Source organism: Dendrobium catenatum, unplaced genomic scaffold (assembly GCF_001605985.2).
Source record: "Dendrobium catenatum unplaced genomic scaffold, ASM160598v2 fragScaff_scaffold_1369, whole genome shotgun sequence".
Taxonomy (NCBI): Eukaryota; Viridiplantae; Streptophyta; class Magnoliopsida; order Asparagales; family Orchidaceae; genus Dendrobium; species Dendrobium catenatum.
The window spans coordinates 524,125-539,926 of NW_021319831.1; the positions used below are offsets into that span (position 1 = coordinate 524,125).

The following is a 15,802-nucleotide window of genomic DNA, read 5'->3' on the forward strand; positions in this document are numbered from 1 at the left end:
ACTTCCATAACGTGTTGGGCGCGCCACCTCATTCCAAGAGACATAATGCAAACCTCAATGTTCAGAGTCCTTATCCCAAAGGAAGCTTCGGTACATCTTCTCAATCTCGTGGAGAACCGCTTTAGGTATAACAGTATGGGTCATCAGATACACCGAGGATGCAACAAAACCGAATTAATCAACGTCACCTGACCAGCCATTGAGAGATGTCGGATCCCCAACCTAACGTATGAGCCCGCGCTCTTTGGACAAGCGGGGAAAAATCTAGTCTAGTAAGCCGTCTCATAGCAAATTTAATTCCCAGGTACTCAAATTCATCAACTCTACAGCAGCCCAGAAGTTTAGTCAGCCGAGCCTTCATTGTTGACGGTGTCCGTTTGCTGAACAAAACTGCTGACTTTGTCCGGTTGACTTGTTGTCCCGTCCAAGAGCAATAATCGGTGAGGATGGATGTAACTTTCCTAGCATTCACCAAGGATGCCCCTGCAAAAAAGAGAATGTCGTCAGCATAAAGGAGGTGGGAGACAGGAGGTCCTCCCAAGCTGATCGGAACTCCCATCTCCCCGAAATTATGCTTGAAGTGCGCAGACAGTAATTCGGAGCAGAGAATAAATAGGTAGGGTGACAGCGGGCACCCTTGCCGAAATCCACATTCAGCATTAATTACATTCGAGAATTTCCCATTGGTGAGAATAAAGAATTTCGGCCCCATTACACAGCTAAGGACCCACGCTCCAAATCTCGGGGGGATACCCAAACGCCCCAAGACAATCTCCAAAGTCCTCCAGCTCATCTTATCGTACGCCTGTTCCATGTCTACCTTTAAAGAAAAAAAACCCCGAGCCGCCTTAGACACCTTGAATTTATGGATCAACTCCTGCCCAAGAAGGCAGTGTGTCGTAATAGAGCGTCCAGGAACGAAGGCGGCCTGCTCCTCCGAAATGATTAGCGGAAGCACCCCCTTCAATCTATTGACGAGAATCTTTGCCACCACCTTGTAGATAGTCTGGCAAAGACTAATGGGTCTGAATTTGGATGGGTGATCAGAGCATGTCACCTTGGGGATTAAAACAACCACCGTCTCTTTCCAGGAAGGATCCATGACGCCAGAATTAAAAAACTCCAAGCAGGCATGGATCACCTGCTCTCCAACAATATCCCAGTAAGCTTTGAAGAAGGAAGCAGTAATCCCGTCCCTCCATGGGGCTTTGTTCCGTCCCAGCGAATTAACAGCCTTCAAAATCTCTTCCTCCGATACATCTCCATCCAGCATCCCGGGAAACTGATTAAAAGCCCTCTGGTGGCCATCAAGAGACGGCCACCCCGACTCTACGATTGCCTGTCCCTTCCATTTCTGATTGAAAAAAGATGTCCGCAATCTCCCCTGCCTCCGTCGTCTCACTGCCATCCTCCCTCTTGATGAGCTCAATACTCTTTGATCTTCTCCGTGCCGATGCCATAGAATGGAAGAATCGTGTATTATAGTCTCCCTCTTCAATCCACTGCACTTTAGCCCTCTGTTTCCACCACTTCAAAATGCGGGCCAACGTGCTGTTGAACAGTTGCACAATGAATCTCAGCCTCTCCGTCTGTGCTTCACTCAGACCGCCCGGTTCTCCCTCCAATTCCTGTAGATTCCGGATCTCCCTGTCCAGCTCTTCCTTATGTCTATTTAGCATCTTAAATTTGTTTATGCTCCAGAAAAACAAAGCCTTCAGTGTTCTACTGCATTTCCTCTGGAGCTGTGCCGCTTTGCTGCCATGGTCCCCAACATTCCATTTAACCATCACCAATTGACGGGCCTTGGGATAACTCACCCAAACATCCTCAAACCGAAACCACGGGGAGTAACTGATTTTTGTCTCAGCAACGACCGAACAAAGAATGGGGCAGTGGTCAGAAATGAGTCTGGAGAGGTGCCTGACCCGCAGCCCTTGGAACGCATCCATAATATTTGACCTAACAAGGAACCTATCTAATCTGGAGAAAATTTTACTCCCCGCATCTTTATTGTTAGTCCACGTGAAAGCAGGCCCAACAAACCCCGGGTCAATAAGGTCATTTGCCGTCATGAAATCAGCCATGTCACAGGCGGCCGGGGTCATGTGAAATGCCCTACCACCCTTCTTCTCATTCGAAGCCATAGTATAGTTGAAGTCCCCCCCAACCTACAAGGGAGAGGACCGGTTATGGATCCTAGAAATATCTTCCCACATCGTGCGTCTGATACATGTATCCTTGTGGGCATACACAACCGCCGCGTCCCAATCAATTCCGCTCGTCGTCGTGAGTCTCCCAACTACAAACTGATTCGCTCTGTAGGAGACCTGAAATGACAACATACTACTCTTCCAAACTATCAAAATACCGCCAGCTCTACCATTGGAAGGCTGGTAATCAAAGTCCCAATCTCTACCAGCCAATCTATCTATGCCATTCCGATCAATAGAATCTAATTTGGTCTCCATAAGACCGACAAAGCAAGCATTGTTGGTTCCAATAAGGTGGCGTAAGTAGAACCCCGTTTCTTTCTTACGCGCACCATGACAATTCCAGCAAAGGATGCTAAGCATGGTTCACCAAAGGAGAAGCGTCCCCGCCGCAAAGTTGTTCCAAGTCCTCCGCAGACTCCTTGGAAAATAGAGTAACTATCAGTGATGGCATCCTTGCCTTTCAACTCATCCGAAATCTCAGTGCTATTGGGTAATTGCTCGACGGGAGAATTCCCATCCGGAAGCTTCCCGATGTCTCTGTCCCCAGCCGTCTCCCTGCCCACCTTAGAAGCACTCATCCTAGCCTTTCGGCTTAGAGTGTTATAAGGTTTCCACGCTTTAGTTTTTGAATCAGAGAACCTCAAGACCCTGGGCACAACCGGTCGTTCAAGGGAATCAAGGGAGGTGACCTCCCTAGTGAACTGACCCCTTCTACTGACCCTCAAAGAGGACCGTCTCACGCTGTTGGCTGCTCTGATTTCTCCTTCCGGTTTCAAACATTGCGTATCTCCCACTGCTTTCACATCCATCACCTGCATAACAGGCCGAGTCTCCTCAATCTCAACAGTGGGTCTCAAAACTTCTGGGAACTCCCTGCACCCAACTGTGGGTTCCCTAGCCTTTAACATCTCACTCTCAATAGTCTTCATCCTCAAATCCTCTGACCCCACCGCAGTGGTGCAACTCTGGGCATTGGAGTCCCCCAAGTCCTGTTCTGCTAGACCCTCCGAACTTCCTTCCCCCACAATTTCCTCCTCAGCATGGGGCTCCACTAACATTGTGTCCATGGCAGTCACCCTCCCAACAGCCTTATTGGCCGCATTGGTAGTAGGGTTCACAATCCCCCAAGCAGAATTCCTGGAGGTGGTTCCATAATTGTTCGGGCGAGGTCTCCTCTTCCTCGTCACAATGGTCCATTCTCCACAATCCCTATTTATGCTCTTAGGGTCCACTCTCGAGGAACTAGCACCAACGCTCGGTCTCAACATTCCATCACTATTTTGTAAAACTTCCTTCCCATGTCCACTCATTTCTGGACTCAGACGGCTCAATCTAGTAGGAATTTCTGTGTTGAACAGGTTTCCTTCCACAACCCTCAGCCTTATGACCAACCTTTCCACATTCCAAACAGATCACTGGAATCCCCTCATACTCAATTGGTTGGAAGAACTTCCCCTTCAAGCCTTGTGCCCATACTCCTTTTGGAAGTCTCTTGGATAGATCCAACCGAACTCAAATCCGCGCAAAAGCACATCTGTTCCAGTGTTTTGTTTTCTCATCCATAAACAAAGGTTCCCCCATTCCGGCAGCCAACCGTGCCAAGTCTGCCTCATCCCAATATTCTAGTGGTAGGTTTGGGAGCCTAATCCAAACCGGCGATGTGAACTTTCTCTCAGAATTGTGGGAGAGCCCCTCGGACCACTGCTCCACCCCTATGATCTGCCCTGCCACATACCATGGTCCTCCAATTAAAACGTTGTCTCTAGCCTCCACATCTTCGAACCAACATAGGAAGCAATCAGCCCCTAGAGGAGTTATCTGAGTTAATCCAAAATGCCCCCATTTTCGTTGAAGTTCATTCTGGACAACCCAGAAAGGAACGCGTCGACCTAAAAGGCAGCCAACCAGTGCTCTGCGGAGTTTCTGGACATTTCCCCTGGCTTTGGAAAGATCAAGCTTCACCAATCCATCCTCCAAGAGGAAACATTGAACATCCTCTACCAGATTTAGTGCAATTGGTGCGGATTTTTTCCAAGCATTCTTGGTCCCTCTGCCCCCCACATCCTCAGAAACTGTTGGTCCGGGTCTAGATCTCCCCTACAAAGAGGCCTTCAAGCGGGAAGGGGCATTGTCGCAAACAGGTTGTGCGCAGCTCTGGGAGTTGGAGGAATCACTTCCCACTTCTCCCACCTTCATACCCCTGCATTCCATATCCATGTCAACCGGCTTCCCCAACACTTCCTCAAACTCGTTTCTGTTTCTATCCAATCGATGATCAGCCCAATCAACCGCCATAGCACTTCCACCAACTTCCCGAAGCAAATAGGCCATCTCCGCTCCCAAGCCACTCGTCATGTTACCAGCCAAACGGGGCTGTTCGTCATGCACAACAATGGGGTTGACCATCCTCGAGCTAACCCCCACCGTAGGCACAAGAGACATAGTTCCAGACCCTCCCATTGCTGACGGAGCCGTCTGAATGTCCTCAACCGCCATGTCGACGTCAGTATCTAACACCGCACCCGATCTCAGTGCCGATGTTCCCACATTAGCCATGATGTCTTGCAAGAAGTCCTTCACCTCCCTATCCCCCATAATTTCCATCTTTCCCGACTCATCCTCAGGAGCCTGCACCTTCTCCACCTGGTTGGCACTCCGAGCATTCATGTCGACCTCCATTAGAACCTTTGAGGCAACCAGACGATCCCCCATCTCCCCGGTTGAAGATACTTCACCCGGACATAGCATTTCTTCCCTATCCACAATATCCTCCCGGCTCCTTGCAGCATTCTGCAGGCCATCATCAGATTTGCCCCTCCATCCACTTGAACGGCTTCAGTATTGGCCATTTGAACGGCTTCAGCATTGACCATTGCTCCAGTATTGGCCATTTGAACGGCTTCAGTAATAGAGAAAGCACCGCAGCAGCAATCACGGCCGGAGATCTACACATACACTGGTGCTTCATATCATTTCTGGCTCGCCACACCTGATACACCATATAATAATAATTACAGCCCAAGATAGGAGTCTTCTCAACACATATAGAAAGTACCTTAAGCCGTTCTGGGAAAGAATTCACACTGGGCAGCACAAAGCCCCATTTGGCCAACACCACTATCACCTGCTTCAATTTTGCACATTGAGTAGTTCATTGATCAAGATTTTCTTCCACATCACAACCCCAAGGACATAGTGAGTTCTTACCCAATCTCCTGCGGAAAAGCCAATGGGCAATTGGAACCGCATCCTTAACAAATCTCCACCAGAAGAACCTCTCCCGAGGATGTAGCTTAAGATTATAGAGCCAGCAAAAGTTGGTCTCCTCCACACCGAAGTTGGCCCTATAAGCCATTGCAGCAACAGTCATATCCCTTCTATTGTGAATAAGCTCGGGACTATCAACTTGGGTATCATTACTAACTTCAATTGCCAATATGCGTTCGGCTATAATATCTCCAAAGCACCGCTTAATCATCTCCTCATTCCACTGTAATGAGGTATTCAGGAAATCACACACCTTAGTATTTTCCACCTCCTCCACATTCACAAACATAGGCCACTTTGCAACATTGCGATCCAAAATCCAAACATCCTGGAGCACATCAATATGAATTCCATTGCCAATGTTCCATCTCAAGATAGGCCAGAGAGCATACGCCCCATCCTGGATAATCTTCCAAGTAGCTGAAAAGTTCTTCCCCTGGTTGTTATCCCAGAGCTTCATACCATATTTAGCCAACAGAATTTTGTATAAGAAAGACTCAGGATGCCGGAGCATATCCCATACAACCCGAGCACGGAGAGCACCTTTCCAGACGAGAAGATCATGGAACCCAAGACCTCCTTGATTCTTTGGTTTGCACAGTTCCTGCCACCCCACATAATGCATGCCTCTGCTATTGGGGTCCTTCTGCCAAAGAAACTGCCTCCCCAACCTCTCAATAAAGTGTAGAACTCCATTAGGAATGACTGAATGAGTCATTAAATACATTGGGATAGATAATAATGAAGTATTAATCAATAAAGCTCTTCCCGCCAACGACAGCTGTTTCTTCCCCCAAACATTCATCTTCTCTTGAGCAGCTTGCATCACCTTAGCAAAATCTGCAACAGCAAGCTTCCTCATGACCAAAGGAAGTCTGAGATATTCCAGAGAGTTCACTCTTCTGTATTTCATCAACTTAGCAATCATCCTCTTTTTCCAGTTAGGACATTTCTTACTAAAGAGAACAACATATTTTGCACAATTAATCCTCTAACCCGTCCATCCATAATAATCATCAAGCAACCCCATAATGCGAATAGCATTAACACGTCTAGCTTCCACAAAGACTAGAATATCATCCACATATAGAAGATGCGATATGATATCAGTGTCTTTAACAATATGGATCCCCAATTGACCGCCCCGCTATCGGAAGGCTTTGGATAATTCAGAACATAAGATAAAAAGATACGGTGACAGTAGACACCCTTGTCGTAGACCACTTTGATCCATCGGGTTCGACTCCCATTAAGAAGAATGGTAAAACTAGGCCGAGAAACACACTGCATCACCCACTGAATAAACTGTTCCCTTGAATCCCATCAACTTCATGACTTCTTCTAAAGTCTTGCATGCCATACAGTCGTAGGCTTGTTCCCTGTCAACCTTCAAAGCCATCAATCTTGACTTTAGAGTTGAACATTTAAATTTGTACATCATTTCCTGAGCCAACATCCCGTGGCTAGATATTGACCTTCCCGGAACAAACTCCCCTTGCTCCTTACTGATAATACTGCTCAACACAGGTTTAAGGTGGTTAATCAACACCTTAGCCACAATCTTATAAAAGGACTGGCATAGGAGAATCGGCCTAAACTTATAAGGCACATTAGCATTAGCAATCTTTGGAATAAGGACCACTATAGTCTCTTTCCAGCTTTCACACATAGAGTTAGTCTCAAAGAAATGAAGAATAACATGGGTAACATCATCTTTAATGATGTTCCAATAAAACTTTAAAAAGGAAGAATTGATACCGTCAATACTCGGAGAACGGTTATTCCCTAAACTGAAAACAGCTTGCTGGACCTCCTGTTCAGTTATCTCCTCCTCCATGCTGGTACTCAGTTGTTCCGGGACCCTGTCATGGCTCTCAAACTCTAGCCAATTATCCAAAATAACTTGCCTTTCTCGCCATTCATCATAAAGAAGTTCCAAACCTCTTCCTGGATGAGGATTGGGTCAGTGATGTTGTTTCCATCAGAACTTTGGACTTCAACAATTCAGTTTCCTCTTCTTCGACCAGAAGCCGATGAATGGAAGAAGTGAGAGTTAGCGTCCCCTTCCTCAATCCATTTAATCTTCGCTCGCTGCCTCCACCATGTGGCCAGACGAGCCAAAGTAGAATTCAACTTAGAAGCCTTCCGGCGTAACTCCTCATCCTGCTCCTTATCCAATCCCTCCCCAGAGCTCTCTAGAATTTGAAGCTCCTGAATACGTCTTTCCAGCGAGAGCTTCAGCTCCCCAAGATCTTTAACTTTATTTCGGCTCCAGAAAAATAGAGCTTTAAGTGTTCTAGAGCATTTTCAGTTCAGCACTTTATTAGGTTGACCATAATCATGCTTTGTCCAATTCTTCCATACAAGCTTCCAGGTAATCGGGTACATCATCAGATGTCTTTAAATCTCAGCCATCTATTCCCAGGTCTCGGTGAAGCCGGAATGAGATTCAGCATCAAAAGACAGTGGTCCGAAGTCAGATAAATGAGGTGCTTAACTGTGACCAGAGGAGCCACACGAACCCAGATCTTGCTATTGCCACTCTTGTTATTCGACCAAGTATATCTTGGTCCCACAAAGCCCAAATCGTACAAATCATTGTCCACTAAGAAATCAGCCATTTCCTGAGCTCCAACTAATTAGCTAAATCTTCTTCCCCCCTTCTCTCTTTGGTTCAAGCAACAGTTAAATCTCCTCCCACAATCACGGGAAGATCAGAACTGATCATAGGGCTAGTACCCGACGAGTGTGGTCATTTTTATTAGCATAAACAATAGCCACAATCCACTTTTGTTGATTGGGTAAAATCAAACTGCCAATTATGGCCTGATCCATAGACATATCAACAACAAACTATGATTTGTCCCTTCTCGACAACACAAACAGACCTCCCGATTTACCCATAGCAGGGAAATGGAAGAAGTCCCAATTAGTGCCAATAAGTCTATTAACCTCAATTCTGCTGATATCTTTAATCATGGTTTCAATTAACCCAACAAAATAGACTTCATTGCTGCCAATGAGGCTTCGCAGGTAGTATCCCATCATCTTCTTACGGGCACCCCTGAAATTCGAGATCAACATAGAAGACATTAATAAATGAAAGGGGAGGCGTCCCCACCGCCAGTGTCTTCAATGACCTCCTCCTTCCTATTCCGTGGGAGCTCCCGTGGGAGCTCCACAATTGGTCCCAATTGGCTTAACTCCTTTTCAATCTTATATTTGTTATGCTTATGCATAATAGGTTTTATCCCTGCCGTAAAAGGCAGTGGCTTCTTAAAGCCAATTTTAATTTGCTTCCGGGTTGGCTTTATATTTCTTTGGGGTTACTTAATCTTACTCAGATCCACTTGAGGAGGGATACTAACCATATGCTTATTTCCATTACTTTCTTGAGGCCTGCTTTGAGGACGGGCACTCCTACGCCGGCGTGGAGGAACTTGAATCCACGGCCCAACCAAATCACCTTCTTCTTGAACATCACCGTTCCCCCTATGGTATCAAGACCTTTCTCCTACTGTGTCTCCACCTCTTTACCTTTATCTCCACGTTCAGTAATTTGCTTCTGATTTCCCCCTTCGGTTTTAACAAATAAAGGTCCAACCTTGTTTGTATTCTCCACTACTGATCTACCAATGTTGTGCTGACCTTGAGCAGAGCTGCCCTCTCCCACTCCTGCAATTTTCGTTTGTACTCCCTGCTTTTTCGTAGCAGCATCCCCTTGTCCAGTAGTTTTTGATGGGCATAGCTCCTTGCAATGCCCCACCTTACCACAACCATAACAAAGATGACCAATGCCTTCTGATAAAACCTTTCATGCAATCCATTCACCCAAACTCCTGCATGTAGTTTATTGGCCAGGTTCATCCGAACGCAAACTCGTGCATATTCACGCCTCCCCCAATTGCCCGTATGTGCATCAATCCAGAGACGAAGCCCGATCCTCGAAGCAATTCGGGATATGTTACTTGCATCCTAGAATTGTAATGGCAGATTAGGTGGCCGTATCCACACAGGGGATGAGAGACCCTCCATAGATGCCGGAGAAAAATTCTGCGTCCACCTATCCAACCCCATAATGTTTCCGCCAATAAACCAGGGTCCTCCACACAGGACAACATCCCTGGCTTCAATTGAAGCAAAAGTACAAACGAAGCAATCAGATCCCAATGTAGTAAGCCGGAAATCACCAAATCTCTCCCACTGCCTTTGGATCTCCGACTTCAGCATGAAGTAAGAAGATCGTTTCCCAAAAATCTTCCCGATAATTGCTCCGTCGAGCATCATCAAATTAGCCTTCACACTCTCCAGATCAAGATCTACAGAAATCCCGTCAGCCGAGATAGCACAGATTTTCTCAGGGTGGATGATCGGAATATGTTCCGGCTTCCTCCAAGCATTTCCGGCACTTACAGTGAACAAAGGACCTCTACTCTCCATTTTCCTTTCAAGGTTCTCCGAACCTTCCACAACACCTTCAGCATCAGCATTTCCACAAGCACTTGAAGTGCCGATTAGAGAGTTATCTGCTCCAGAGGAGCTAGACTCTGCCCCAATTCCACCACCTGTGTTCACGGCCGCCATTCCAACCTCCAGTGCCAGACCATTGCCTTCCAGCCCAGATTTGTCCATTACATCATAATTCACATCATTCAGGATAGATCTTACCTCCATCAGCTCATCCAGTCCAGCCGAAGCTGGCTCCATATCAATCATCGATTATGTTCTTTCTCCGAGATCCATCATACTAGCATTCACCTCAACCTCCATTGACGAATCCAGCTCCAAGAATGTCAGATTAAACACCACATTCGCCGTCGGATCCATCTCAGATCCATCTTCTCCTTTGGAGGAGAGTCCTCCACTTTAACTCCAGCAGACTTAGACGAACCATTTCCGCCCCTAGCAGCTTGCTGCGCCATTTTGGAATCCAAGTTTCGAGGCTTTGCCTCCCACTGACTTTCCAGCGATCCATCTGATCCGCCTTTAGCAGCGTCTCGCGTCTTTCCCTTGGCCTTACTCCCCACGATCTTACCAGGAGAATGATCTCCTACCTTCTTCAAACCTCCCGCAACACCGCTCGAACGTCTCCGATCATCACCGCCAGCATTTCCATCACCACCGCCCCCGCTCGGGCAAGGAGGTGACCTTTGTTCACCTCCGTCTTCCCATTGTCTCTCTCACTAAGTTCCGCCTAGAGAGAGAAAAAATGGGAACAAATGACGAGAGAGAGAGAGAGAGAGAGAGAGAGAGAGAGAGAGAGAGAGAGAGAGAGAGAGAGGTTGGTTGGTTTTGTGAGTTGGGAGAGGAGTTTCGAATATATCAGTAGAGGCAGGAGGAAGTTGTGGGTTTATTTTATTTTGTTATTTCTTTGGCCGCTAGTTGATAGGATAGGGGCTAAGTTTAACACTTGTAGGATAGGGTAGTTATCGGCTAGTAATAAGGTAAATTTCCCCCTTTTTGCTAGAGCAATCGCCAATCAATATGGGTATTCATTGTAGGTATTTTCAATTTTCTAAACACAATGACAAAGTCTGTTTCGTAAAGAAATGTCGTTCGAGCAACATTGTGCATCATCATTTCCATAGACCATTTTATCATCATGTAAACCCTCAAGCTCAAGGACCCCTGTAGACCTTGTGGTCTTGACATGTGTTTGATCTTGGGTTTGACTTAGGTTGAGGTAAGGCTTCATGTGACTAATTTTAAGGCAAGCCCAATGTTGGTACAACCTTTTAGTTGCTAATTTTTCTTTGATGGCCTGTTAATCAATTTCAAATTACTCATAAGGTCCCCCTCCCCCCCTCCCCCGTAATTGTAAGTCAATATTAATTTAAAAAATAATTTTCTAATTTACCTTTGAGTGGTGTAGTAATTTCAAAGAATATTATAGTCAAAGTTGTTAGTAATATGAATGACCAATGCAATGTAATTGGTTATCTGATGTGTCTTAGCCAAAGTTGTAGTAACCCGTATCTTAAAGTTGATCCATTGATAGTAGTAGCTACCATTATTTTTTCGAGATGGCCCAATTGCATTAAATAGCCATCCCAAAATTGGAATTTTCCCTTGGTTGAAGTGCTATGGAGAGTTCTTGAAAAGAAAGGAGTCAATAATGCTTATATTCAAATCATTAAAGATATGTATGCAGGAGCTATTACTTGTGTTCAAACACAAGGTGGATTGACCAAGTATTTCCCTATTTCGGTTGGGTTACATCAAGGATCAGCCTTAAGCCCATATCTTTTTGCTTTAGTCATGGTCACTAGACATTTGCAAGAGGATGTACCTTGGTGTATGCTTTTTGCTGATGATATTCTTCTTGTTGATAAGACTAGAGAGGGAGTCGAAGGTAAACTTAAATTATGGAGGTCAACCCTAGGTTTTCGCTTGAGTAGATCTAAAACATAATATATGGAGTGTAATTTTAGTAGTAATAGACCTAGTGAGAGGATTGTGACTTTGGGCGATCAAGTCATTAATAAGAGTACACGTTTTAGATATCTTGGATCTATTGTTCAGAGTGATGGTGAAATAGATGGGGATATTATCAGCAGAATTCAAGTTGGATGGTTGAAGTGAAGGAATGCATCGGGCTTGTTATGTGATTGATAGAAATGTACCCCTCAAACTTAAGGGAACATTCTATAAGATGGTAGTGAGGCCTGCAATTCTTTATGGTGCCGAATGTTGGCCTTTAAAAGAGAAGCATAATACTAAGTTAAGTGTGGCAGAGATGAGGATGCTCAGGTGGATGAGTCACTTTACCCTTAGAGATAGGATACGAAATGAGTATATACGTGAAAAGGTTGGAGTAGCTCCAGTAGAAGATAAGATTAGAGAAAGTTGCCTTAGATGGTTTGGTCACATAAAACGGCGGCCTTGTGATGACCCGGTTAGGAGAGTAGAGGTATTAGATTTGACTTATGTTAAGAAAGGTAGGGGTAGACCTAAAAAGACTTGGTTAGAAAATATTAGGAATGACCTTTCTTTATTAGATTTAAACGAGAATTTGACTTTTAATAGGACACAATGAAGAAAAAGGATTCATGTAGCTGACCCCACGTAGTGGGATAAAGGCTTGATGTTGTTGTTGTTGTTGTTGAAGGTAACGTGATGCATGTCCTTCTCATGGTGTATTATAGTCCTTCAGTTGGTGTAAGATTCATTATCATTCATTGTGTCCAATATGAATTGGTAGCCATAGGAGTCCCCTCTTGGTTCCCCATGAACTTCTATAGATAATCATGTTGGACTATGGACTATGGCTTTCTCTTTAAAGAAAATTCATACATGCATAAATGGATCAATAGTTAAATCCATTTACTATGATTATTTATTTTATTTTCTCCTATTTTGCTTAGATATTATTTTACTTTTAAAGCTACTTTTTTATGTCGTCCTTATATTTTTATGGCTCAATCTACCTAGCCTCGATTTTCATTATGCTTGACCTCCTATGTACTAGCATGGTCCTCTTGGGTGCTCACTGAGTTTAGAGCGAGTCTCTTTCTGGCTTTCCTGGGTATTTTTTATCTTCTTGAGCTCTCACATATACTTGAAATTGAAATTGCAAACATTGAGAAGAATTATTCTTTATGGGGATGTTGTATGGATTTCTTCCAACTAATTTATTGACAAGTAGATGTAGCCAAATCAAATTCTCATCCAATTTTTTATAAGTTGATCGAAGAGTAGGTTTTTTCCATCTCACAACTTACAGTTTATGATCTATGCTCTAATGCCAAAACAAAGAGGTTTGGAATCAATGAGACTGAATTTGTTCAAGTAATCAAAATAATGATTGACTTTGGTTGTTGGAAATTCTATTATTAAGGAAACAATATTATTAGGACTTTATATAACCAATCTTAAACTAGTATTAAATGATCCTTTTAGGGTGCAAATGAAAAAAAATATTAAATGATCCTTTTAGGGTTTTCTAACTCAAGTCTCTTACAATGGGAATCCTAGTCTCTTACAGTAGGGTATTTTAACTTTGGAGTTATTATAATGTTACAAAAGGCTAATAAAGTAAAGACTAAAGGATAGAAGGAACAATGTAAACTAGATATTAGTGGGTTTTACCTCTTGAGGAGGGGAGACTAAAACTCATTATCTTTAACTAAATGGAGTAGCATCTTCTTGATGATGTCTTAATCCTCTTTATTCTTGCTTAAAGTATAGTTATAGACATTTTGTTCATGATTTCATTTCTTCCAATTCATTGCTTTGATATACTTCATTTTTTTGTCATGAATTAGCACCCAATTCTTCTTTGTTCCCTTGACTTAAGTATATATGGATCAGAGAGATAAAGAGTGCTTCTAAGTGAGTGAGTGAGAGAAAGAGAGAGATGTGGTAAGTTTAGAGTTTTGAAAAGGGAGGCTAAGGATGGCCAAAATTAGCTCTGTAGAAGACCTATGGCCCTGTAGAGGGAGAAAGAGATGGAGAGACCAACTTGGCTTAATGCATTGCAAGCATGAATTGATGAATTAATTATTAATAAGTTTACAAATTTCTTAAATCAAGGGATTAGTTCTAAAGCACTCAAAACTTTATTTTTTATTACTTTGGTCATCCTTCTAATTCTTGGTGTGATTCGTAGAAAAGTAAACTTTTTCTTTCTTCTCTTGTACATCAAATCTTTTCTCTCCAATTTGGTTGGCCGTAATTTTCCCAGTTCATACTTCCTTTTTCATGCTTTTAGCAGCCCTTTCATGTAAGATTAGAATCTTGGAATGTGAATTAAGCCCTCTTGATTTTAATTTGTTGTCCTTTGCTAATTCTATAGAGCCAGAAGGAAACTTCTGGGGTTGTCCTGAGTTTGATATTGGGTTTGACTTTGGCTTGAGTTTGGGTTTGCATTTGTGCTTGATGTGAGTAACCCTAAGATGAGCCCAATGTTATTGCACCCTTCTGGTCCTCCAATTTGGCTTTATTGATTTCCATGCTCAAATTGCTTTGAAGAGCCTCCTGGATCATATTATCTACAGTTCCTAGTATTATACTTTTTAGTTATCAGAAAAGTTGCAATACTGATAGTTAGTGCAGGTTCTGAAAAATAGGTTTTATGTTGTGATTGGGCTAGAAATACTGAACTTATTTTGTTTCATAAAATGCTACTTATAACAAATGCGAATTTTGATGTGTAATAAACATAAGGGTTGCAGTAGCTGTCACATTTTATATCATTCTGTGATCATGTGATAGGCAATATAGACTTATACAATGAAGTGAGCTGCATTAAAAGTGCTAATAGTTCATGAAAATTTGAGTAGATACCCTGTTTTATAAAATCTATGATGATATTTTGGAAGTTAGGCATGAATCTTTAAACCTTAGATTGGCTGATGGAAGTTATTACTAATAATGACTATTTGAGCTTTCAGGAATCTCTGTGTGCTTTCTGAGACTGTAAACTCATGCAGATGTGATAGGATTTTGTGTATTATGTGCTCCATTTTTTTTCCTAGAGTATTTTTCTCTTATTTGTTGTGTATTACGATTTCAGAAGGCATTGGTTGTTATGAGCTTCTCATATATGATACCTCATATGTTTGAAATTCATCAATTGCAATTAATGTGGGTTCATTTTTAGAAGAGTTTTAACGAAAACGTTTTGGGTCAAATTTTAGATGACAGATTAGATTTAACATAAAACACTACCTAGAGATTTCACTCTTATTTTACGAAAACATTAAAATTTAGTTCTAGGTTTCTCTTAGGTGCAAGTCCCTTTGGTAAAGTACCCCTCCTGGTATTAAGAGAAAACTTCTGATTAACGCTAGTTAGAAAAGCACTAATTATCGAGCATATAGTGAGCGGAATTTTTTATTTTAAGATTTGGTATTGGGATTTAAAATTTACTGCATTATACTTAAAGTGGGTGGTAGGAGCATGATGATGAACATGAGCAAGATCTTATAGTTGCATCGTTAAGGGAGAGAGAGAGAGAGAGAGAGAGAGAGAGAGAGGAGAAGAAGAAGAAGAAGAAGAAGAAGAAGAATGGGGAAGGGAGAGAGGGAGAGAGAGCAAGAGAGAGAAAGAGAGAGAGGGAGAGAGGGAGAGGGCGAGGGCGAGAGAGAGAGAGGGAAGGCGAGAGGGCGAGGGAGGGCGAGAGAGAGAGAGAGGGAGGGTGGTAGGGAGGGAGAGAGAGGGGGAGAGAGAGACCTGAACTTTCGTGAGAGAAGGAGAGAGAGATGGAGAGGTAGAAAGAGAGGGAGAGGGAGAGGGGGAGAGAAGGATGGGGAAGGGAGAGAGAGAGGGATGGGGGGAGAGAGAGAGAGAGAGAGAGAGAGAGAGAGAGAGAGAGAGAGTGG

General features: G+C 43.5%; 2 protein-coding genes across 2 annotated transcripts; both read right to left on the minus strand.

Annotated features, from left to right (window-relative positions):
- Positions 1–1,307: 1,307 nt before the first annotated feature.
- Positions 1,308–2,144, minus strand: LOC110094046. The gene has a single exon (XM_020819181.1). It carries the CDS (start codon positions 2,142–2,144, stop codon positions 1,308–1,310), a length of 837 nt encoding a protein of 278 aa, XP_020674840.1.
- A 2,747-nt stretch (positions 2,145–4,891) lies between these two features.
- Positions 4,892–6,342, minus strand: LOC110094049. Its single transcript, XM_020819193.1, has 3 exons — positions 5,458–6,342; positions 5,269–5,337; positions 4,892–5,158 (listed from the first exon to the last, which is right to left on the minus strand). The coding sequence occupies exons 1-3, from the start codon at positions 6,340–6,342 to the stop codon at positions 4,892–4,894; spliced, it is 1,221 nt and encodes a 406-aa protein (XP_020674852.1).
- Positions 6,343–15,802: the final 9,460 nt, after the last annotated feature.

Coding starts and splice junctions, on each gene's coding strand:
- LOC110094046 (XM_020819181.1), bottom strand. CDS start 2,144: ATGGCTTCGAATGAGAAGAAGGGTGGTAGGGCATTTCACATGACCCCG.
- LOC110094049 (XM_020819193.1), bottom strand. CDS start 6,342: ATGAGGAAGCTTGCTGTTGCAGATTTTGCTAAGGTGATGCAAGCTGCT. Junction 5,338..5,457: donor GGAGATTTGTTAAGGATGCG/GTTCCAATTGCC, acceptor AAATTGAAGCAG/GTGATAGTGGTGTTGGCCAA. Junction 5,159..5,268: donor CTTTCCCAGAACGGCTTAAG/GTACTTTCTATA, acceptor GTGTATGTGTAG/ATCTCCGGCCGTGATTGCTG.